The sequence below is a fragment of the Alligator mississippiensis genome, chromosome 13 (genome assembly GCF_030867095.1).
Source record: "Alligator mississippiensis isolate rAllMis1 chromosome 13, rAllMis1, whole genome shotgun sequence".
Classification (NCBI taxonomy): Eukaryota; Metazoa; Chordata; order Crocodylia; family Alligatoridae; genus Alligator; species Alligator mississippiensis.
Window position 1 is genome coordinate 54,432,044 of NC_081836.1, and position 24,905 is coordinate 54,456,948.

The 24,905-nt window shown below is 51.3% G+C and overlaps 1 protein-coding gene across 4 annotated transcripts; it reads left to right on the forward strand.

Moving 5' to 3' along the window:
- The first annotated feature begins 62 nt into the window (after window positions 1-62).
- Window positions 63-24,905, forward strand: NT5M (5',3'-nucleotidase, mitochondrial). Of its 4 annotated transcripts, none has more exons than XR_002092579.2 (6): window positions 63-823; window positions 5,629-5,729; window positions 7,035-7,095; window positions 7,806-7,920; window positions 8,743-10,677; window positions 17,237-24,905. XR_002092579.2 is itself a non-coding variant. In XM_006272735.4 (5 exons), exons 1-5 carry the CDS (start codon window positions 533-535, stop codon window positions 8,898-8,900), a joined length of 726 nt encoding a protein of 241 aa, XP_006272797.3. In that variant the 5' UTR covers window positions 63-532; the 3' UTR covers window positions 8,901-15,930. The 4 variants fall into 4 exon arrangements, 1 of the variants encoding a protein (XP_006272797.3); XR_002092578.2 differs by lacking the exon at window positions 17,237-24,905 and adding an exon at window positions 12,508-15,930; XR_002092577.2 differs by lacking the exon at window positions 17,237-24,905 and having other exon boundaries at window positions 8,743-9,959; window positions 10,076-15,930.

Sequence of the window (24,905 nt, forward strand, 5' to 3'; positions counted from 1 at the left end):
GACTGGACAAGGGCAGGGGGCGGAGGCAGGACCGGATCGTGCCGCGGGAAGGCGGCGCTTGCTGCAGCCCGCCCGGCCGGGCCGTGGGAAGAGGAACTGCGGGCCGAGCACTGCCGGGTTGGGCTGCCCGCCGGGAGGGCACCGCGTCATTGCACCCCCGCCTGCTTTGCACCTCCATTGCACCCCCGCCTGCTTCGCACACCCATTGCACCCCCGCCTGCTTTGCACCTCCATTGCACCCCCGCCTGCTTCGCACACCCATTGCACCCTCGCCTGCTTTGCACCTCCATTGCACCCCCGCCTGCTTTGCACACCCATTGCACCCCCGCCTGCTTTGCACACCCATTGCACCCTCGCCTGCTTTGCACCTCCATTGCATCCCCCCCTGCTTTGCACACCCATTGCACCCCCGCCTGCTTTGCACCCCCATTACACCTCCCCGACCAGGATCCTAAACCCACTGCATCTCTAACCCTGGGGATGCCTCCCTCACTGCCCAGGATGCAGCTTGCCCAGCCCTGGCCCTGATGCCATGTCCACCATGGTTCTGCTCAGCAGCTTCTTGCACCTGCAGGGCAGGCGCTGCGGGCCCTTTGCAGCCCTGGGGCTGGGCAGGGCCCCCCACCGCAGGCTCCGGGCGTGCGGGGCTGGCTGCAGGCCCCTGCGGGTGCTGGTGGACATGGACGGGGTGCTCGCCGACTTCGAAGGAGGATTCCTAAAGAAGTTCAGGGCCAGGTACCCAGACACCCCCTACATTACCCTGGAGGACCGCAGGGGCTTCTGGGTGTCGGAACAGTATGGGCGCCTGAGACCTGAGCTGAGTGTGAGTTCATGGCTTCTTGCCCCCCGCCGCTATCGTCCTCCCGGTGTTCCTGACGCCTAGACTGTAAGCTCTGTCGGGCAGGGACTGAGGTTCGCCGTTTGTCTGTACAGCGCCTGGCACCGTGTTTGGGGTTCGTATGATACTGGGGCGGGAGAGGGAGATGTTGGGACGCCGTTTTCTATGTTACTTTTTCCTCCAGGACCCAAGCAAGACCTCTGTGCCGGTCCATCCTGTACCTACGGTTTGGATCTGTTAAAGCAATTGGTTGTAAGAATCCACTAGCGTTTGAGCCAAGTTTTCCTGCAGTGGAGAGCAATGCTGTCTAGTTTAACGCAGGGAAAAACACAGGGGCTGCCTTCATCACTAGATGCACTGTTTTACTCCTCAGCAACAAGAGCAGGGACATAAAGCTTCAGCCAGGTTGAAAGCTGGCCAAAGTGATCCGTGTTTCAAAATGGAGCTATTTGAAACATAAACATCGTGAGAGCTCTGAAACGTTAATTTTGGCTGCCTTGATCATTGGACACACAAAGCCATTATAGTGCCTGAAAAGGCAGCGGGACAGAGAGTGTGTGTGCGCGGTGGGGGGAGAGGGGGGGGAATCATAATTACTGGGCACATCTCCACGTTTTTTAATGCACCTTAGATACTGTGTATTTAGTTTAGTACTTGTTTAATAAAGTACTAACTAAATGCGCAGTAACTAGAGTTACTGTCCAGTAGCACCAGCACATGGTTATTTTGTGATGCTTACCGCACGTTAGCCTAATAACACTGTACAGTAGACTATTAGCATGGTTTTTAACCACCAGACTACTCTGCAGTGTTATTAGGGTAATGAGCAGTAAGCATCTCGTGTAGACAAGCCCACTGTGTTTTAAGCTGTGACTGTTTTGTGTGTCTGTGCTATCCCACAATAAGTGGAAGCTAAACCACAGTAGGTTGGCATCTGTTTCATGGTGTAAGCTGTGCTGGGTTAAAAATTTCACTTACTACGGAATAGGAATGAACACATGAAAAGGTTAGGAAGGATTGGCTGAGAGAGCTGTAATGAGTGGTAAGTCCCCTCTTCTGAAAGCAGCATCATTTTGTCTGTTTGCATCCTTTCTCCTTTAAACCTAAAGCTAGAAACACTACTTGTATTGTTTATGTGGCCTCATATCTGCAGAAACTTGGTTCCTGCCCAAACTGTTAATGGTCTTATTTTAAGTTTACAGTCATATTCCCAGAGAAAGCTTGACCTGGGCCAAAGCTGTTTAAAACAAAGTAAAATACTCCTGTCTCTGATGGCACACATGATTGCAGAGCAGGGGACCAATGTAGACCCTAGGTGGTCTTTGCTCAGTGAAACCCATGCTGAATGCAAAGGGCTGAAGGAACAAGGAGAGGGTTTGTGTTGTCTTTATAGCTGAAAAGCCACCCTGGAACTGGTGAGAAAATAGAAGAAAGCCACCTCTGTTATGACAAGGCTGATCCTAAGAGTATGGCAAGGGTGATGTGTATATATTGCAAAATAATGCATGATTTCTCCTATATCTCAAAACAGTGAAGCCCTGTCTCACATTCCCGAGAACCTAGGCTTTCAGGGTCTGGATAGTATTGGATTACTGTGTACCGATCACATTAACACGTCATCCCTGTGAAACCCCCAAACTCTTGGGGTGAAAGTCCAACTTTGCCCACATCAATGGCAAACCTCCTTCTGACCTCACTAGAGCCAAGATTTCACCCCTAGTTTCAGATTGCATCCAGCCAACAGGGCAGAAGAGTCTCACTCTGTGCAATTTGGCGGAAACAGCTTTCCTTTGTGGCACCTCTTTTCCAGATAGTCTTGACCCTGAAAGAGTTTCAACCTTGTCTGTCCAGGAAGGGATGGACTCTCCAGTGTCTTGAGACTTAAACCTCTCTTGGTCAAAGCACTAGGTCTTGTATGTTGGATACAACCTGCCTGGGCATTGGTGATCCGGCAGGGCTTTTTCCCCAATCAGGGCTCATATTCAGTCCCCTCCAACCCAGCCGCAAGACCTCTTTTGACTTCATTAGGAGCAGAATTCAACGTTAAGCCTCCAGGACAGAAAAGTACTTAAGCATGTGCAGAAAGTTAAGTACCTGCTTAAATGCTTCATTGGATCAGGGCCTCTCTCCTCAAATGCCTGCTGCAGAAACATGTTTTATTCCTTATTTTTATTTTAAATTTCCCACTGGTACAATCCAGCGTAATTTAAGCTGCAATGTTTTGGATTGTACTTCAGCCATCTGGTACCGTGACTGCTCTTCTCACATACAAAGAATTCTCTGCAGCTCCTAAGTGTTTGCGCTGCAGCACATTTTATTTTCTTAACCTGTGTTAAGATGTAGGAGAAGGCTTTTTTTTTTCCAAACCATGAATGCTGCATGCATGTATTCCTGCCCCTGCAGCTAAAGGGAGTGGTGAGATTTGCTTTGCACTGCTTGCTCCCTTTGAACTGGGTGTGTGCGGTCCTTTCCCATTCCAGGTGTTTATCTGTAAGACGATGGACTTGGCTTTGCCATTCTTCTGTACTGAGTGACGAATGCACAGGGCAGTAGGAGGAACAGGGCTGGGTGCAGAGCAGGCTCTCCTGGACAGCTACACCCCTCTCACCCGCATGTCAGGAGGCAGGAGTGGCCCACATGAGCATCAGGCAAAACCTTGGTTCTGGAGCCCCCAGTGTAGCTGCTTCAAGGTATGCTGTAGGGCACTGCTTGCTGAGAGCAAGGGAGAGCTGGGAGGCAGAACATGCCTCTTAGAGTCTGACTCTGCCTTCTGGATGGCTCCAGGGACACTGGATCATTGCTTGGGGTTTGTGGCAGAGCCACGACTGAGCCCTGAAGCAGGATTCAGCCTTCTCTTGCTCCTTCCATGTTTAGCCCATTATGGAAAAGTCCAGTATCTTGCCTTTGTTCCCTTTCACCATAGGGTCTAGGTGAAAGCAAAACAGCTCAGTAACAATCTGGATACACTCATCCATGAGGATGAAGGCAGGGGTATGGCTCAAGTAAACTGTAGTATTCTTCACACCCCATAAGGGGCCAAAGGGAGCAGAGGGAGAGCAGTGGATCAGGTAGCTCCTACACAAGCCTTGATTATGAGAGCTTAACGCTACCATTGTCCCTCCAGCCGAGGGGAGAAGGAGAGGATGTCGAGATCAGCACAGATCCTTCAGGGCATAGCTGCCTTCCCAGTCCGCCAAGGCTGCTACTACATCATTAGAAAGGGTTGTGACATGGTGACACAATCACTCCCTCTGTCTGCAGCTCAGCTTGCTGCCATTGCAACCATCTCAGCCCCTCTCAACAGCTAAGCTTGGATCGCTGTGCGCAGGCCATCCTGACTGCTCGATGTTGGGCTTGGTTTGTGTGTTCCCAGCCAGGTGCCTGAATCCTGTTCAGCATAGAGCCAAATGGCTCTGGAACAGGTGTGATTCTGGGGCTTGGGGCGGCACATCGCAAACATCCTCTGAGTTTACCAACTCCAGTGAGTAGGGACGACGAGGAGACCTCCAGAGAAAGTAAGCCCCAACAAAGGGCAAGCCAGAAGTGTTGCAATAGAAGCTTCCCCCTTTTATGAGCATAAAGGCACCAAAGGCTGCTTTCCTGGGCAGCTAGGGGCTGCAAGCAATTCAAGGCAGTGCAAGGAATTGCAGGTGCACTAGACACGCAAGTTGCCCATTACAGGCAGCACATGAACTCTGTTCTTCCTTGTCCCAGGGTCTTGGTTCTGTGTGATCTCTGTATGTTGCCTTCCTTAGTCCTCTCTTCATACCAAGCAGTTTTCCCCAGTGGTGTTAGCCCTGCTGATCAAGATGTCTAATATTTCACATCCCTCCTCTGTGAGACACTGCTCCACTGTGTGCCAGTAGCCTGATAGACCTTGCTCAGGGCCCCCGGTGGTTGGAAAGTCGATGCTCCTCTTGCAACCTCATCCTACAGGGGGAATTTTGGATGCTACTGGACATTCTCTCATAGGGATTGGACACGTCACACGTTTATACCAGTGTAATCAGTCTTTATGACAGCATAAACAAGGAGTGGACAGATGAGGGACAACCCTATGCTGCTTCAACATACTTGAATCTGGTGTGGCATCATCCTGGGAAAAATCAGGTGTAAAACTATACCAGTATAAGTTCCTTTGCTGCATGTGTCAGCAGCTCTCCCAGAATAGCCTTTTTACAGGCAAATAAACTGTTGCTTGCTCCACCAAACAGCCAATTGCTGTAATAGCATCTACTGTGAGCTGCTACCCTAGTAGAACTGGTTGTCTGCCCACTCTGGACACTGATATAATTGACACTGGTGTATAAAACCAATATACATTATGTGGGTGTTAATGCATCTTGTGTCTTAGAGACCAAGAGAGACTCAGGTTATGAAGCTCAGCTGCTGCTGCTGACTTTTACTGGATGGGGGGAAACTGAGCCCTGGCCTAGCCCCTCTATTCTTTATCTTGTGATAGCCCTTAGAAACCTCAACTTGGAGCAGGGCTTCCCTGAGCTCGGCGCTGTACAGACACTGGACAAAAATTAAGTCACTGCCCCAAAGAACTTACACATGAAATGTAAGGAAGATTTAATGCAAAAGACAACAGAGGGGAGCCCAAGAAAACAATGAAGCAATACATGTCATGCTTGTCACTGCTTACCATGGAAGGCACTGATTTGGGCCTACCCTACCCAGCCTCTGCAATACTTAAATCAAATGAGGGGTTTTTGTGAGGCAAAAAAAAGGAGGGACAAAATGTCAGGAGGCACCATCCAGTAACCAGCTTATGTTCCCTTTTGCAGGAGAAAGCAATAAGCATATGGGAGTCAAAGAATTTCTTCATCGAGCTGGATCCGCTCCCAGGCGCTGTGGAAGCTGTGAAGCAGATGGCCAATATGGAGAAGTAGGTACACAGCTGCACGGTGGGGAGGGGGTGCTGGTTGCAGCAGTGGGAGCAGCTCCTGGAGTCCTGGCTGATTGATCCTGAGGGCTTGTCTGCACTGCTTCCATGCTGGGCTGGTCCTTGGGAACAAGGCAATGGCATGCCTGTCAGCCTGCCTCATTTCTGGGAGTTGGTAGTAATGTGCGGTGCCCGCTTCATGGTGGCATTCTTGGACAGGGCTCAGGGGCACAGTAGACACAGCCCGAGATGAACATACCAGGATCTCCATGCGGAGTGTGCTCCAATCTGGTTAATCCTGGTTGACAACTCCCTTTGTTCCTCCAGTTGTGGGGTTTTGTTCGTAGGCCAAGGCTGTGCTGCTTTGAGCTGTTGGGAGAGTACCTTTCAGGAGCCAAACACACACAACTCAGGGCAGAGTATTGAGTGCACACACACATACAACTCAAGGCAGAGCGTTGTGTGCACACACATACAACTCGGCAGAGTGTTGAGTGCACACACACATACAACTCAGGGCAGAGTATTGAGTGCACACACATACAACTCAGGGCAGAGTATTGAGTGCACACACACATACAACTCGGCAGAGTATCGAGTGCACACACATACAACTCAGGGCAGAGTATTGAGTGCACACACACATACAACTCAAGGCAGAGCGTTGTGTGCACACACATACAACTCGGCAGAGTGTTGAGTGCACACACACATACAACTCAGGGCAGAGTATTGAGTGCACACACATACAACTCAGGGCAGAGTATTGAGTGCACACACACATACAACTCGGCAGAGTATCGAGTGCACACACATACAACTCAGGGCAGAGTATTGAGTGCACACACACATACAACTCAGGGCAGAGGGTTGAGTGCACACACACACAACTCAGGGCAGAGCGTTGTGTGCACACACCTACAACTCGGCAGAGTATTGAGTGCACACACACATACAAATCAGGGCAGAGTGTTGAGTGCACACACAACTCAGGGCAGAGTATTGAGTGCACACACAACACAACTCAGGGCACAGTGTTGAGTGCACACACACATACAACTCAGGGCAGAGTGTTGAGTGCACACACACATACAACTCAGGGCAGAGTATTGAGTACACACACACAACTCAGGGCACAGTGTTGAGTGCACACACACATACACACACACACACTACTCAGGGCAGAGTGTTGAGCACACGCTAGGCTGCTGGACAGCTTGGCAGCCATGGTGCTATGGATCAGTACAGCTGGGGTTACACAGTTCATTTTGCCACTCAATCATGTTCTCCCTCTGTGTTTTTTGGCAGCACTGATGTGTTCATCTGTACAAGTCCAATCAAGATGTACCGTTATTGCCCTTACGAGAAGGTAACCAATGAGCTCTGGGATAAGGTGGGGAGGGTAAGCTCAGAGGAGGGGGTAGGTAGAGCAGGAAGGTGGTGACTGGCATGCAAAATCTCCTGCTATGTAACAGCCGGCAGGGAACCTGCAGCTGGAACAGGGGTTGTAGGAGAGAGAATTTTGGAGGGTGACATTAGTAAGCTTTTGGGAAGCTCTGTGTGCTCAGAGCAGTGTGCAGTAGCACTGAGCACCCTGCAACATGTATCCAGGATGCCCTGGGGAGCATGCCCAACCCACTCGCTCCTGCACAAGCACCAAATCCTGCATGAGGCAGTGGAGCTGCCTTAGTGAGGCACTGCATATGCAATGATACACCCTTCGGAGAGAGCACAGAAGGGAGCTGAGCCTGAGCTCTGGACTCGTGCAACAAGATTCCAGGTGTCCTTGCATTTGGACTCAAATGTGTGTGTAAAATACCAGCCCTCACTGAAGCATAAAACAGGTAATAGATTGCTGCAAGCAGGAGTGAGATAAAATCTAAAGAAAACATGCAAGGTTTATACAAAAGGACACGTGAGCAGGGTTAAATACATATGGCTTCAAGGAGGGTGATGTATTGTGGCTGCCCTCCAATGCTGATCCTTGTTGCCAGGGGACAAGGGCTGTGCAGGCTGCAGTGGGAAGCTCCCAGTCCACCCTGGGCTGCTGCTCTGACCACTTTGCCCTTTCATTTCCAGTATGCATGGGTGGAGAAGCATTTTGGCCAAGAATTTCTGGAGCAGATTGTTCTCACCCGTGATAAAACCGTGGTCTCTGCTGACCTCCTCATAGATGACAGACCGGATATAACAGGTAAGGGAGATTCCATCCGATTATGATCACTGTGGGCTGTGTCTAGGGGCAGGCAGGGGGTTCTCCTTGTTTCTCCTGGTTGAGACTGAATGTGTCAGGGACCTCAGGGCAATGTGCTGCCAGCTTGATAATGATGCTATTTGGGGCTGATATTATTGAGCAAGAGCTACTGAAACCTCCTGGCATCAAGTGCCAGTTAGAACTGGAGACTGGGATTGGAATTTCCCAGCATCTGGGAAGAGGTTGGTTTAACCCGAGGTAAAGAGGGTCTGGTGGGGACACTTACATCCTTGCTGGTCCTCTCGCAAGCCAGGGTGAGTAGGATCAGCCTAGTGAATGGAGCACTGAGCTGGGATTCAGGAGGTCGGGGTGCAGTGCTTGGCCTCTTCGTATGAGTTCTTTTATCATGCTCATCTGCACAGTATCTGAGCACCTTGTTATAGAGGCATTGGGACTAATGCTGCTTGTGACCTTGCTCACTCAGCCCCTACTCCCATGTGTGGGCTCAGACATGTCATTTAATCTCCCCATAACCTCCATTTTCCCCTAGCTGTGAATGGATGTAGTCCTTCCCTCCACATGCAGGTGGAGTAGGGTTAGGGATAAACACCTCTGGTAACTGCGAGTCATGCATGTCTGTGTGGAGGGCTGCAACAGTAATCAGAGAGGCAGGGTGTGTTCAGCCACTGCTAATGAAATCCTAGACCCATGAAACTCCAGTTCCAGCTTAAAGACCCTGTGCAGGGCACTGAACCTCCTAGCTAAGTCACGGTGGAGCCTGGAGACCCTTGTCTGAGTTACTCTGCTCTTCCCATCTTTCAGGTGCCGAGCCGAACCCCAGCTGGGAGCACATCCTCTTCACAGCTTGTCACAACAAGCACCTGCGGCTGAAACCCCCCAGCAGGAGGCTTCACTCGTGGACTGACGACTGGCGGGCAGTCCTGGACAGCAAACGGGCAGCGTGCAACCAGTTAATTTAAAGCAAGAGCGGCCTGTGATTGTACATCATCAGGCTGCCCTTGGTTCCACCCAAGGCACTCTGTGGCATCCAGCTGGAAGCTGAAAACCACACAGATACACCAGCCCCCGCTGAAGCAGTCCATGAGAAGAGGTGCCCTGCCTCAACGCTGTGGGAGGGGATGGTTGCTGCCACCTGGGTCCCTGTGAATAGGACCGAACAACAATTGGATTTGATAAGCTAAAAGCCACTGAGCCACGTGCAGCTGTTGTGGAAGGGGAAGGCCCTTGGAGGGACACTGAGCCCCTGTTTTTTGGTTATTGGGTGTGCACCTCACACCTGCTTCTGTGATATCTGTGGTGTCTGCTGTGAGGTCCACTGTGTGGCTGACTGAGGCACCCACTGCTCAGCCTGTGACCTGGAGTCCCACGGACTTGCTTAGCTGTGCCAATGAGCTGAAATCCCCTCTGCCTACACTGCTGCTGGGGCCTGGGCCAGCAGCCAGCTCGGTCTAGCACTTACCCCAGGCCTGTCCTCCAGAATGCGAGGGAACAGGTTTTCCCTCTTTCACCTCCCCACGAGACTGGCTTTTCACTCCTTGGCTTGCCTGCTGTCACCCCTCCAAGGAGACCATCCCCAAGCAGCATATGGAGTGGATGGTTTCTCTTCAGAGCTGTGAACGGGCGACTGGGGCTGCCTCCCAGGACCCTTGTTATTAAAGAAGGTCCTTAGGGTTTGGGTGGTGACTCCCTGCCAGCCAAGACTCTGCCTAGCCCACCGATAGATGCCAAGGGAACGCCCTCCTCAGAGGGTTACTGTGCAGCCTTGCCAGCTCTCTGCCCTCCTAGAGGGGTAGAAACATCTGGAAACATGCAGCACAGAAGACTGACAATGGCAGACATCCAGGAAGGATCAGCCTTCAAAGCTGGCAGGCTGTACGTAGACCCCATGTTCTGGCTCAGCTGTGATCTGTGCGGCATCTGACAGCTACATCCACGTCAGGGCCAGGGACCCATATGATCAGACTGGAGGGAGACTGGCCTAGCAGTGATAGGCCCAGGATGACGGCTCTGGAGGAAAGGTATAAACAGTGACAGCTTCAGGATCTGGGGGACGGGGTGACCCTGAAACTTCAATCCATCTTACTGCATTGCATGGAAGTAGCCTGACCTCAGCATGACCTGTTTTCCTGCACAGCCCGTCCTTATTGCACATGACAGTTATGCCCAGCCTTCAATTGCCCTGCAGTCTGGGTTGGTGAAAAACCAAGCTCCTACGACAGGCGGTGATATGACTCCAGGCACTGGGGACCTGCTGCAACCACTGCTGCTCCAGAGGCCTAAAACTGGTTTGGACATGACCCCAGAAGCACCCTCGTAACAAAGGGGTCTACAGACAACCTGTACATTTGCCAATGGCCACCCTGGGGCTGAGGAAAGCAATCAGAGCTCCGTCCTTGGTCAAGATTACGCACATCCTCATTCATGCTAGGGGGGGAAGCTAATCTATCCCAAGATTGATTTCCTCAGGAGACAGAGGTTCCCCAAGCCCTTCACTAGCTTGAAGTCACCTATGGGCTACTGCTTCCCTTTCCTCCTGTGAATTTTGAGGCTCTTCTTCCCACTCAGTGCCTGACAAGACACTGGCAGTTCTCGCAGTGTGCTCCATTACTGGGAAACACCAGGACAGCTGTTAACTCCAGATGGCAGCCCCTTGAGACGGCCCGGCCCATTTTATAATGATTGGCGTATCTCTTGCAGATGTTCTGCACAGAAGGGTTCATCATAGCCCACAGGCCAGTAAGTGTCTCTGTCAGCCTATTAAGCCTTCCATTACCAAAGCATGGTGTGTGTGTGTGCATTAAACTGCATGGTCCAAAGCATCTCCCCTGTTTTTGCCCCATACCCGAAGAGATCTCATGGGAAAACTCAGGCTTCAGCCCCTTGCTATCTGAAAGGTTGATCACGGATTAAGAAGAGGGTCAGAGATATGGGGCACTTGCCTGCCAGTGGCACAAACTGTACGGTGGCTGAAGGTTCATGCTTTCCAGCCTGGGGCAAGGATGCAATTAATGCTCTGACTCTCACATGCTTTAACATTGGCACCATTGAGTCTGGGTATTTTGGCAGCTGCCAGGAGGAAAGGGAGTTGGACGAGGGAGGAAGGCATAACAAATCCTCTGTCAATGGCGCAGGGAAAGAGCTATGTCTTCCTTGTTTGATAAAGTCTGGATGCAAAGTTTGGCTTGTAGGGATGGGCAAGATAATTGAACAGACAGGTGGGCCAGGTAGGCATGGATGAGTGACAGTAGTGGAGTCATGACAGCCTGAGCACAGGGTAGTGAGCAAGCTTTCAAAAAATGTTTTGTAGGAGAGAATAATTAAAGGCATGGAGGGAGGTGGAAAATGGGATCAAGCACAACATCTACAATACAGGTAGATTGTGCCATGTTAACCTGATAGTTAGCTCTGATATCCGCATTTGTGGACAAAAGTAGATGTAATCTGTCTGGACCTCAGGAAAGCATTTGCTATAGTGCCTCTTGGGAAATGGGGAATTAAGTCGGTAAAGATGGAGTTTAATAGATTTGTAAAGAGGGCAGAGAACTGGTCAAGGGGAGACCTCAGTGGGCAGTGAAGAAAGGGGAAGTGTTAGGCTGGAGGGAGGTTATTAGTGGAGATCATCAAGGATTGGTCTCACGACCAACATTGTTTAATACTGTCATTAATGACCTTGGCAGAGAAAAGTAGATGTGTGCAAATGGAATTTGCTGATGATAGAAAGATTGCTCTATCCTAGGGGAAGAATGGGATGACCTTGAAGACAGTAGTAATAGAAATGGAATGAAATTCAGTTGCACAAAATGCAAGGTCTAGAGTCCAGACTCCCATGACTTTGTGATTTACTGCAGCATACCCCAAATGCTCTCACAGCCCCCTGGCACCAGCCCTGATCCCTGGGGCAGGGTGGAGTCCCAGACCTACCCAGAACGCACTGGTTCAAGCCCTTGTACAAAACGGTGGATGCTAAGAGACCAGCATAGTTGGCCCCAAGGTTGGATGGCCTGGTACCAGGTTAGCGGCAGCTGTCAGAGGCACAGGTCAGAGGCTGGTTCCACTGGACAGGGGTGTCTGTCTGCAGCATAGGTGAGCATACAAAACTTCAGCTAGCTTTTGAATCCAGGAGCAGACTGGAAAGAGCATTTAAATTCACACATTATAGAGGAGACCTGGTGCTGTCAACAGTGTAATTCATGGTCCGGCGGCTTGTAATTATGTTAGTTAAATGAGGAGGATCCCATGTCGAGAGCAGTGAATTAGGCTGAATTACAGCTCCTGTGCAGAATTCCTAATGGCCAGTCAGGGTCAATTAATCCCCCTGTCATCAAAGACTCCGGTGCAAGTTGCCAGGGCCCAGCTTCTTGGAAGGTTGGGCCTCAGGGGGCTGAAGCAGGCTGTCACAATCAGTGTCACTCTTGGGCTACAGCATCTTTCAAGGGAGCAGGGCCTGCAAAACTCAGACCTCATTCCTACTACCCTCCACCCGAAGCAGTCCATGATATTTCCTTTCCTTCCACAATGAAAACAGCAATAGGAAGGCCCTGAATGCACTATGTTCCTCTTCCTCAGACCCAGGCAAATACAAGGAACCCACTTCCAACAAAGCCAGTGAATAAACCCCGTCCCCAGAGAGCTGCAGAAGACCGGATTTGTGCTGGTGCAGTCTTGTATTCCCCCAAAGGCACCGGCCAGCAGAACAACCTCACGTCACCGCAAGAAGGTCAGGTGGGTTTACTGCCTGGCTGACAGCGGGACCTAGATGAATGCAAGAAAACTCAGCATGAAACGTGCAGAAACCCTCCTCATGGATAACTCGCAACCTGTTGCCAGGCAGTAACACTGCAGACCAGACCAGCTGGAGATTGAGAAGACCTGTTCGAACATCCATGGCTGGGCCCCGCAAGGAAGTTACAGCCCCTACCTCAGCAGGGAAGAGCTTAGATATCCCACAGCTGGAGCCCTACGTCTCAACCCCAGGTCTGTTTGATCGCTGCCCTGTGGCTCCCTGCTGGAGACGAGCACCAAGCAGAGAGTTGCTGAGCAGATTCTGTTTGGGAGAGGAGCTTAAATGATTTCCTTTGATGTCATTTTGCTCTGCAGTGGTTCTTCTGTTCTGCACTCCGAGCACAGATTTCTATTCCCAAGGCACATGGGCACTGCCTCCCAAAAGGGGCCACAGTCTCTCTGGCTTTTAGCATATTGCACTTGGTCTTGCCCCTATAAAAATCATGGCTTCGCTTGGGTAATGAGCAGAAGCTGTGGGTTCCCCAGTGCTGCCAGCATAAGGACAGCTGTGAACAGAGCCAGGTGCTTGCAAACCCTTGTTCCTTGGCCGCGGTCCCACTTTTGAGTTTCTGTCTCTCCTTAACACAGGACACCACTTCAGAGGACAACAGCTGTGAACAGCCAGTCAAAGCCTGCAGCCACTCTGCAAGCCAACAAGCGGGTTCAATGATAACCACGCAGCTGGTGAGACCTCCAGAAGTGGGAGGTTGCACTGAACAAAATGGTACTTCATAACCTGTGCCTTCCCTCAGTGAATAACTGGGAAAGCTCCCCCGGGTCACATCCAAGGATGCACAGATGGTCCCTGGGAGCCATGAGAGCTCTCATGGGGTCCATGATTACCTGAGAGGCATGTGCTTCAGGTGGGAAGGGCTTTTTAATTGTAAGCCACTGTGCTTGTGGGGAACTGACTGACACAGGAGCCATGTGGGATGCACTGAGATGGAGCCAAGTGTCACTTTGCCTTAAAGGCCTGTAAGACCATGGAGCTAAAAGACATTGCATCAAAACTGCCAAACAAGGTGCACGGTGCTGGATCAGGCTGAGCAGCTGATCTGAAGAGCCAGCCTGCAAGCAAGGCAGGTGGCACCCATGGACTGCAGCCTCAGACTCCATTCCCGCTGGCTTGGCATGACATTTTGTCAGGGCACTGCTTAAACGTTGCTGTGTTCTCCCTCCCATTCTCTGCCAAGCCCCTCAGAGTCGGGGAGGACAGAACTAATGAGAAGTTCCAGCTATCGCATCTGCTTCCTCCATACCTTCTGTCCTCCCCCGGAGATTGGGCTGGACATTGCGAGGGACTTGGCTCTCTCACTGGCTGGCAATATTTTTCCCCTCCTTGTAAGGGCATACCATCGGTCGTCAAATCAGCGAAGCTCATTCAAGCAGGTTCTCTTTCACGGTGTCTGCCCTCGAAAATTGAGCAAGGTTTCCGTGCTGTCTTACTTAACACGCACAACTAACTGCCTATAAGCTGAACTGTGTGGGTCGGATTCGCAGCTGGCGTGAGCCATCCTTTTTCCAGTGACTTCAGGGAATCTCAACCAGTTTAGGTTTGCTCAGGATCTGGCCCTTCAAATCCCCAAATTGCTTTGCTGCTCCACTGAGATGCATAGAAGCTTCTTTTTTCTTATTTTTAAATGTCATCTGCCTCCCCTCTCCTCCCCCCGGTATAAAAAACTGCAGATCCGCACAGCAGCATTGCAATAAGGCTCTTTTCTTTTTTTCATCTGGATAATGTGAAATGGGGTTTGGGTTGTGCAATTTAATATCCATGGCTCTGTACTCAGTGTCATGAAGGGGAGATTTTTACCCCTGTGGCTCAGGATTAGCTGGGAGATGAGTGTTGTAGCACCCCCTACACGTCACTCTCCCTATGAAGAGACATAGAGCTGGGAGGCCTCTGTGATTTTCTGTTCAGCCTCTTGCAAATATTGCTCTCAGTAAATAAAGCAGCAAAATCCCTCTAGATCATCACCAGGTAGAAAACCAATAGGCAGGCAGGGAAAGATGGATCATATACCAGGGAGGTCTTATGGGTACTGTCTCCTGATGATACGTGGAGCTGGGAGTTAGGACTGTCTGGGGTTTCGTGTCATGCCCAGCGCCAGGCGAGCTGTCCGAGTATCTCCGCCATACACTTGCTGTGTGCCATCAAGCAAGTCATTTCTCTCTTCTGTGCCACAGATTCCTCCATATAATTGGGACAATACCACTTACCTCACAGGGCCGTTGTGAGGGTTAGACACACAGTGTCAAGCACCTTGAGCCTCAGGTGGGCTGTATTCTGCAATTTCCTCTTATTAGAGCAGCACCTCTGTGATAGACATAGGAATCAGGCTGGGACAGGAAGAAAAGCAGAAGCAAGGGGAGTGCTCCCTCAGGTCTTCCTGCTCGGTGTTCCCCATGTTGGGAAAAGTTGGGTTTCACTCCATGTGGATGGGCTCCCCATCATCGAAGCCACGAGCATCCTGGGCACTTCACAGCCTCCCCACTGGCTGTCTCAGCAGTGACAACCTTTGCCCTGGCAGTTGGTAGCCAGGATTACAGTGGTAACTCGAAGGAAGCACACAGTGCCACGGCTGAAATATATTCGCCCCGGGGCTCACCATGCAGCACTAAATTCACTTTAATGAGAGAATGACGTTTTATTTTTTTCTACTCCTAATAGAATATGACAAGTTCTGGCCCAGCTCTGTAGTTTAAGCTGGAGAAGCTTGTCCCTGGCTAGTATAGGGGCTCAGTTATAACCAACCAGCATGAGCCCAAGGGCTTGATTCTCCTCTCACTTGTGTCAGGAGTGTCCCCTGACCTCAGAGGAGCTGCCCCAGGACAAAGTAGCGGACGGGAGAACCGAGCCCCAGGACCCTGCTTTTCCTGATGTACATCACTGTAGCCGGTGGAGTGAGGCTGTATTAGGCGAGTTCCTGAAATCAAACACCGCTAGCCTAGCAGCTTGACTCTATGGCAGGGCCTGCGTGCCAGAGAGCTGTACCGGTGCCTTGTCCTGGGGATGTATGCTCCACAGGGCTCACAAGGTTAACCAAAGAGCTTTGTTGGGTTTGTTTCTTGAGCTGGGGCATGTGACTGGTGCATATTGTTGAAGATGGATGTCTGGAAAGAGCTTGTCTTTGTCTGTGAATGGATGCATGTCTTTGTCGATGTGCCGCAGAACAACGCACACAATAAACGTTTATACATCACTGACTCAGGCGTGTCTATCAACCCAGTGGATTTAAGGGACCGCTTGGGATGGAAAGGTCTGAATAAAGCCTTGTCTGCACTACAGTACTGAGCACGTCCCCAGCCAGTGGTAGCAGACCCCTCCAGGCAGCCAGCAGAGTCTCTCCACCCCTGACACATGGCGTACGACTTCTGCCATCACCCAGCAGCTGGCAGAAGGCATGGGAGACACCCCCAGGGCTGGGGCTCTTTGGGTGCTACAGGGATACAAATGATAAAATAACAAGAGCTGGAAATCTGCTTGGCAGCTGCCTGGGATGAGGGGACTTAGCCAGGACAATTGCCCTGGTGTCAGCAGAAGGGCACTGCTATGCCTGGGGAATACCTTGCTCCCCTACTCGCTCCTATGTGCTCCTGCTGCTGCTTTGATGCGGTGAGGACTCTAGAAGGATTTGCTTGATCTCCTTTCCTGGGTCCCTTGTCTGAGAGCTGATCCTCCCAGGCCCTGCTCCTTGAACCATGACTTACTCCTGTGTCAAGTGCATGCAAAGGGCTAGTGGCAGTTTCTACCTACTGAGCACTGGTGGAAGTCACCACACCAGGAGAAGTGAAGTCTGGCATCCAAAAAATGTCACACATCTTCCCCCAGGAGGTGGCACTGTGACACCAAGCTGAATATTGGGTAGCCCACAAGTAGTGCTGTTATCCAGACTCCATTGAATTGCCAGTGCTAACCAGGCAGGGACTTCAGGGGCATTCACAGCAGCCCCTTTTCTCAGGATTTCCCAGGTTTTAATGCAGGCTGTTCCTTAGAGCAAGCATTTTGCCTGTAGACTGCAACTACGATGTTTTTCACCAGGTCGGGATCAGGGGATCCACTCGGCACCTCCCTAAGGCTCAGAAATGTGGATTCCACCTGTTTTACCACTGAAGACAGGTGACAGGATTCTGGTCCTCCCCAGAGCCAGAGGCTGTCGGATGGGAAGCAGCACCGCTATGAAACAGCTGAAGGCAAGGCATGCCAAAGGATGCTTCCCCTGCTGAAAGTGGAAGAAGATACAGTTGTCCATGGTGTTGTGTGAGACGGGCATCCATATAACCCACACCCCAAAACTCTCTGGACACATTAAACAGGATCTTCACGTCACCAACACCACATGTGCCCTTTCCACATGCTGATTCATGCGTCTATCCAGCAGCTTGGAAAGCCCACCAGGATTATAGCATGCCATGCTATCATATGTAGAACATGCTTGCTACATGCTTACTCATTAATAGCTTTTTGGTATTGCCTTTGGATGAAACAGCTCTTTGTCTCTTTCTTTGCAAGGCAGGAAATGCCAGGGTGCGCAAAGGAGACAGGGGAGACAGAAATGAGACACAGCCGGAGGAGGAGGGAACGTGCGTGAAGACAATATAATCACACAGAGCAATGAGCAGCTGTGATGTAACAGCTGCCCTCCATGCAGCGCATCCCCTGCTTGGTGACAGATTCCTGGATCCAGAGCAACATGCCCACGGCCGCTGGGAACAATGCCCCGTGGCACTGAGTTCTCAAGAAGGGAAGCGAAAAGGGCACGGTGAGTCACTGCAAAATAAGCAAGGATGAAAGCCAGCTGTGAAGTTCTGACCATCCTTGGGCATATATCCCAGGGGCACTGGCTGACTCAGACGTAACCTCTTCCCCATGCCCCGAGGAGGGGGATTAGCATGGTCCACCCTGTTACCGAGGAATATCATTGTCTGAATCCTCAACCGTCCATGAAGTGCAAGGTCACCATGAATTGTTCTCCGTGACATCCCCTCGGTCAGATCTCTGCAACGAGAGGCTGTGCTCTCACCTCATTGTCCTGAGTCAAATGTGACCATGGAGAGGGCCTGACCTTCACATGGGGCCATCCAGAAGGTCTCTGCCATTCATGTAAACTGGTGTGCAAGCCATTGGAAGGGCAGCTTCATCACCTGATGCCATTCAAATGTCCACGAGGGGGAGCTGCGTGACCACAGGTAACAGCATGGAGGCTGCTTTGGTCCCAGAAGATGCCTGTGACACTCTCCAAGGGATGGGGAAGCACTTTCTGCCAACACTCCCTATGTCCTCAGAGGGGAGCTCCCAGCACATGGCTCATAAGATCCCTCTGGGAACAAGGGGTGGGGCTGGGCAAAGGACACCCCCTTTTCTACATCCAGCTTTGGATGGGGAAGGGGTCTAGGCAATCACAACCCCTCCCCCCATGCCCACCCTGTAGATGCTCAGCAACCACCAAACTATGGATGGAGACCCCAATACTCTAGCCACAGTGATAAGGCATTTCCAAGGCTCCCAGCAATAGACACTGCTGGTCCCAGCATCCCTCCCATCCTGCAAGATCATAAGTGCAATAGTTGTAACTGGCAGTGCTTTGACCCTCTGTTACCCCTTCCCCAGGGATCTTGGAGCACTTTGCATTCCCTAACAAGCCTAATCTGAAAGCAGGATGAGCCAGAAGTTACAGCAACACGATGCTATGTTCCCTATGGATCCCAGAACCAGCCTGACAAGCACTGCTGGGACAACAGCCTGGCTTGAGAATGCCTCCCAAGCCCTGTGCACTCAGGTGACTATTGCTCCCTCTGTGACACCTCTCCTAGTCTCCCCCAGGAGGGGCTAAGAAGGACCCCAGCTTTAGCTCTATTGCTCTAGCTCCATGATTCTCCATCAGGGTGCTGCAGCAATCCTAGGTGCTGTGAGATCATTTCATGGGTGCTGTGGTACAGTGGGGTGTGCAAACACCTACACGTGATTCACAAGATAACCCAGAGATACTAAATAGGAATCGATGGTATCAAAAATGTTCTGACCTGGGGTCTTTCTGAGCTCTTTGCAACAGAAGAATTGCTCTGTTATTTCTCCATAGTCAAAAAAGAAGGGAACGCTAAGAGCCGGCATTTTCTAAGAGGTGCCTTGAGCCTAAAACGGTTGAGACCACTCCTCTAGACACTTTAGTCCAGTGGGACCCCACCACCTCTGTCCATGGGCTGTTTATGACAGTCAGTCCATGCAGTCTGCACTCTGAGGGCAAAAGCTTTGATATTATAGTCACCATGGTAGCCAGGTGCTTCTGTTATCGATACTAATACATACAGGACGGTGCCCACGTTGCTTGCCAAGGGAGGTGTAAACACTAAGGCTCAGTCAGCTGTAACTGTTGATACCAACCCCTGGTTGCTGACCCACTCGGAGATCCCCAGAAACAGCCCAAAACAAAAACACCGAGCCAGCCAGTCTGCCAAGAATTAATGAGCCGTGCATTCAGCTCAAAGGCCGCTGGGCTCATGCTTTGGCATTGCACCAAGGAAGGCAGGCTTGAAAGGTGGTGAAGGCCACTGAGGACACCAGGGCAATGAGTTCAGCAGAGTGAAAAGCGTAAACACCAGCTCCAGGTGGGATGGAGATAGGTTTGGACCTGAGAAGAGAGGAAGTGAGAGGCTGGTGCCAAAGACAAACAGAGGCCAAAGCTGGTTTTCACAGAGACCAGTAGAAGGCCTTCCATGGGTGCCAGCAGGCACTGGGTGCTGCCTCTGGAGGAGATGCATGGGCAAGGGGTTGCTTCCCAAGTTTCGCACTGAATAGGTTACTGGAAGAACTTTGGAGAGTATGTTGGTGCCGATCCCCGTTATAAGCAGGTGCTTGATGGTTGACTGGTTGGTTGCATAAAAGCCTCAAGGCAAGCTATGATTTTGATTTGGGCAAGTGCTTTCCAAACACCTCCTCCCTGTCTCTGCTCTGAAGCACCTGCAGCTAGAGAAGGCAAGAGCACGCAGGAGGGGAAGGATTGATGGTCAAGGGAGCGATGTATTCTACTCCCCCCCTAAAATCAACCTGCAAATGACCCTGAGACCCAGACATGGCCTGGCATTTCCATGACTCCCAGCAACAGCTGCTACTGGTCCCAGCATCCCTCCCAGCCAACAAGATCGGCCCGCTAGCTTTTCCTTGTCCACAGCATTACAGACCTGGGTCTTGAGAAGGGCCTTGAACGAGGAGAGGGTGTTGGGGGTCAGTTCCCAAAGGGCTTTCTATGTGGAAGGGGCCATGTGGGAGATGGTATAAAGGCAGTTGTGAGAGGGGCTGGCCAATGTGAGAGGTGCTGGGGTTGCTGATGGAGCAGAGGTGGGATCCAGCCAGGAGCAGACTTCAGAGGAGCCATGCAAGCCGGACCATCTGGTTAAGCTTCAGACAGTGGAAGAGAAAGAGCTGTAAGAGGGCCAGGGTCAGAGTGATGTACGGCTGCATCCTCAACAACTAGGAGGAAGGAGAGGTATGAAAACCTGGGGGCTTGAGGGAGATTTTTAATAGCATGCAGAAAAGAGGGGTGTCTTAGAGCTATGTCACATCAAGATTGATGATTCCTCCTAATCCTGACTGTCTTTAAGGTGTCTCTTGGGGCCCAGGCCTGACTAACACTTGCTGTTAGGGTCGGGCGAGGAAGGAGGTTGTGGGCCTGGCTGATAGGAAAGGGTGGCCAGCACAGCCATGCGCCCCCAGCTGCCGGGGGCATGCACCGTTCATGGGTGGTGCAATGCAACAGGCAAGAGAGGAGGTGAGGGGCCAAAAAGCAGGGAAGGAGGTCAGGAGATGGCTCTTAGTCAAATGAAGTCAGAGCTGACAGCCAGTCGCTGGGGACAGGCAGAGATGTGGGGCAGGTTGGAGAGAGACCAGCCAGGGTGGAAAGACAGGCTTTTGAATCACCGATGCACAGAGAGGGCAGCTGCAATCGTGTCCGGGGCAGAAACTACCAGAGGGAGATGAAGCCACTGAACGCCTGTCACCAGGCAGCTGACGCCTTCAGCAATCAGCAGGGCAGCCCGAATTTAGACGAGTCCTAGTAGCACCCCCAGGCCTCTCAGCCCCCCCGCTGCAGGAGGGTGGCCCTGGAACGCCTGCCTGCCCCAGGAGCCCATGCATCAGCCTCGGGGACCAGCCCGCAGGTGGGCTGCTACAGCAGAGTGCCCGTGCGAGGGTGTTGCTGCTGGGACAGGCATGTGTGTGAAGAGGTGCGGACACTGAACCAGTTGCACCAGTCTCTTCATGTGGCTGCTCCCAGCTCCCTCATTTTCAGCTGGTCTTGTAGCCCTCAGGCCAAGATGAAGAATCATTACCACAGGGTCCTTCTGCTCAGATCAAATACGTCGTATCAGGTGAACCCCCTGCCTCACACAGGATGGATCCATTGGCCCATCTTGAAATCACTGTGCTATGACCCTACGTCTGGCCTACGTAAAATCCCACTATGGTTTTAGTGGGACGCAGGATTTTCACTCTGCACCCAGCTGTTGCGTGGCAGTGATGCAAGCTGGCTGTTCGTCGGGAGTGGGGGGTAATTTGGAGGGCGCCAGTGAAGCCTGACAAGGGTTTTGAGATCATGAGGTGCAGGTGCTTGTCATACAGATGACAAAAGTTATTAATATCCCAAATGCCTTTCCCTGGGAAAGAAACTTGGATATTCCTGGGGGGATAGTGGAGGGAAGGCAGACAGAGTCTGATCCACTTAACAAGCTTCTTGGTAATTTTCCCTGGAGGAATGAATTCGTCCTGTCGGCAGAAAAAAGCACTTCCTAAACACTCACCCTTCGTATTTTTAGTGGATTCCAGGATTTCTCTCAGCCAGGATGTGAACTCCTAGGATATTCCTCTGTGTCTACTTCCATGAGTTCTCTGCTGGACTTTCTTCAGGCTTTTATGCCATGCCCATCACTGTAATATCTGACTACCGAGCTGGCAGTATCCCGGGTTTGCTTCTGGGCAGTAACTCAATAGCCAGCTATGAATGCATCCTTGGCCATGACCCATTGTCTCTGCCTCCCCTCTCAGTGGCTCTAAGATCAGGGACAGAAGTTCAATAAACAGATTTAACCTAAATCAGTTGAGTCTGATACTACCTCCATCCAGGTGTATCTTAAGCCAGTTTCAGCCATTTTGAAAGCAGTTTATAGGCACCGAACGTCTGATTTGAACTGGTTTCCGATCACTTATGCTGGTTTATGTGTAAAGTCTGTGCCTAGCCTAAGAGACACAGGTAAGCATGGGGGATTCATAACGAGCCCAGAGTATCATTGCCATGCACAAGTCTGCTGCAAAAGACTGTTTTTTGAGTGGAATGGAGCGGAGACGGTCACGTCCAATTTACCGCTTATACTCTGATGCACGCTACTCTCCTGGGAGGCAGAGTTGGGGAGATGAGGAGTTTGGGTCATTTCTGGAAGCTCCCTAGCCTCCGCCTCTGCTGGACCAGCACAACGCACTGGCTTCCCTCAACAAGTTTAATGAGATTCATTCTGTGTACATAGTTCCTAAATAGTTTAGCCCCAGGGGAAGAACGTGACTTTCCAGCCCTGAATATAGTACGGAGGAAAGGCTTAGTCATGATTTGCACTGGTCTACTTTTACAGTCTCCTCCAGATTTCTGCACCCATGGATTCTGCCTTAGGTCCGTAGTGACACGCTAGTGATTATGTCTGTGAAGAGCCCCTGCCCCTGCCCTATTTGTCTTCTACATATCAATGCCCATCAGTAGACCAGACGCTGGCCAAACAAGGGCTGCAGCTTTCTGGCCTGAAAGCCCATCTACTCCTGCTGGTCATCCCCCACCTGCAGCCCCCTGGTCCCACCCTTGTCCAGGCACAAACTCCCTCCTCCCTTCCTGTTTCACCAGAAGAATCCCACCGCTCCCAAGGGAGCCTGTTTTCAGGAGAACACCAAGATCAATGTCCGGCAGTTTGGAAGCAGATGAAGGAAGCCAAATATATTTGAGTTTGACTGATTTATGACACTGTTTTCTGAGACATTGGGGGTTAACAATCCAGAAGATGCTCTATCCTGTTGACAGGGAGGATGTTCCCCAGGAAGCATGTAAGCACCAGCTGGTGGGCTGAGTGCCTCTTTGGAAAACCAGACCACATGTATCTCAAACTGAGTTCACTGAAACAGCTTTATCCCAAGCCAGCAGCTATTTGGGGTCATAACTCCTTCCTGCCTGCTTCAAAGTTTCTGCAGGAACTTCTGGACAACCGGCTTTGGGGCCTGGGCTGCACCTAGCTGCTCTCTGCCTGACCCTGCTGACCCAGATGGGTCGTGTATCTGCCAGATCGCCTGCTGACCGGTCGAGATGCCTGGTGAATAAAGATTACCGCAATGTCTATTACTGAGAAACCAAGCGAGTGGACGCGGTCTGCCCCCAAACCACTTCAACTCCCTGCAAAAACACTCCACTGCCCTGCTGAAGTGCAAAGCAAACTCCAAGGACCTCAGGCCCTTCCAGTTAATCATTGCAGCCTCCAGCCTACTGGCAGCACCACAGTGACAGAGGTTGGGTCCTGGACATTACCGCCAGCAGTATCCTGGGTCATCCTGCTGCCTGATGGTATTTGGAAGGAATAAGCCATGGGACAGCCCCCTTGATGGTTCCTTGTAGACTCTCAACCTAAAGGACCAATGCAGCCTTGGAGCAAGAAACTCAACTCCCATTAACTTCAAAGGCATTGTGCCCTCTTACTCCAGTGCAGTCAATGGCAATGTCTCATTGACTCAGGGCAATGTCTCAGGGCAATGTCACTCGGTTCAGCTCATCACACACGAGTCTCCAGGAGTCTGATAGTGCCTGTTGGAGTCCCTGGCTCCCCTGCCCCGCTGGAATCACCCATCCAATCATCCATGCTGGCAGGTGGAGAACTGCATTGCTAGAAGAGCCAACTGCTGTTCTTGGGTGCTGTTTATGCAGGTAATGTAAATACTGGGTAGCTCAGGACCATCTTGGCCACTCTATACACCTGGCGTGACATGGGTCACCAAGGGTACCAGTCCACTGAATATGCAGGTTGTCGCTGCCAATGCAGGGCAGTGATTACCAGACAGTGCATGGGGTGCCAGTCTGTTGGGCATGACTGACAGCACAAGGTGGTTCTCAGATGCCAAAAGGACCAGGTCCGACTACCAAAGCAGGGGACTCTACAAGGGCTAGTTGCACTGGGTATAGGTACCTGCATGGCAGGTGGCACACAGCTGACACTCTCCAAAACCCTTTGCGTAGCCAGCCACCTGAATCACACCAGGCACAGCGCAATGCTGCGCTCCTTGTCTCTTTACAAGTGACGTGTGTCTGGGAGCTGCAGTCATCTCTTCTGCCTTTGAGTCAGAACGTGGCCTGTTATTAGAGAGTAGAGCTGTTATGAGATAAAATAAACCCAGTGGAAAGGCATAGCTGCTGTATTACTCATCCATTTAAAGCGTAGAAAGCAAACACTTCCAAGGAAGACCAATCATCTTTCCCAGCAGTTTTGCTGGCTCTGCTGGGGCAGAAATCCTAATGTAATAACAACGTCTTGACTATAAACAGCTCTGATCACTGGAGGACCTCAAAGCACTTTGCTCGTACTCACGCATGAAACCCACTGTAGAAGTTGGCTTGGGCAAACTCGATCAGATCCCTTGTCATCAGGGCAGGTACCCATGGGATCACTAACCCATTTCCTACGGGACCCAGGAGCTCTGCTGGTGGTCTGCCCTTCCAAGCACCGAGCCAGCCTGGCTGTGTTTAGCTCAGGAGCTGCTCAGGGTATTGCCCAGCTGCTGGTCTTAACCAGCATCATGTTCTTCTGTCTCACACAAATCTCCTCTTTGCTGTACTGCAGCACCAAGCGGTGTTGGAACCGTCCTGCACTGACTAGCCCTGGACTATGTGAGACCTCTTGCATCTCTGGGTTCTTGTGGATCAAACCCTAGGGTCCCGTTTGCTTTTACTCGGGAGCCAAGCCAAGCTGTCCCCAGGATCTGCCCTTGATTCTGGGCTTGTTGGCTCTAGGAAGGAGTCTGTGCCTTTCTCTATAGATTTTGGAAACTCCCCTTGGGGTCAGTCTCTATCCCAGCCCACTCCTGTTTGGGTGCCATTGATGTATCTTCCGTTCCACGATATGGCATCATGTCCAGGTGCCCTGTAATAAAGAGAGTGCCTCATGGATTT

Excerpts from the sequence above, each read along its gene's own strand:
- NT5M (XM_006272735.4), top strand. The coding sequence starts at position 533 with ATGTCCACCATGGTTCTGCTCAGCAGCTTCTTGCACCTGCAGGGCAGG. Across the intron at positions 824-5,628 it reads GCCTGAGACCTGAGCTGAGT|GAGAAAGCAATAAGCATATG; the intron begins GTGAGTTCATGG and ends TCCCTTTTGCAG. Across the intron at positions 7,096-7,805 it reads GTTATTGCCCTTACGAGAAG|TATGCATGGGTGGAGAAGCA; the intron begins GTAACCAATGAG and ends TTTCATTTCCAG.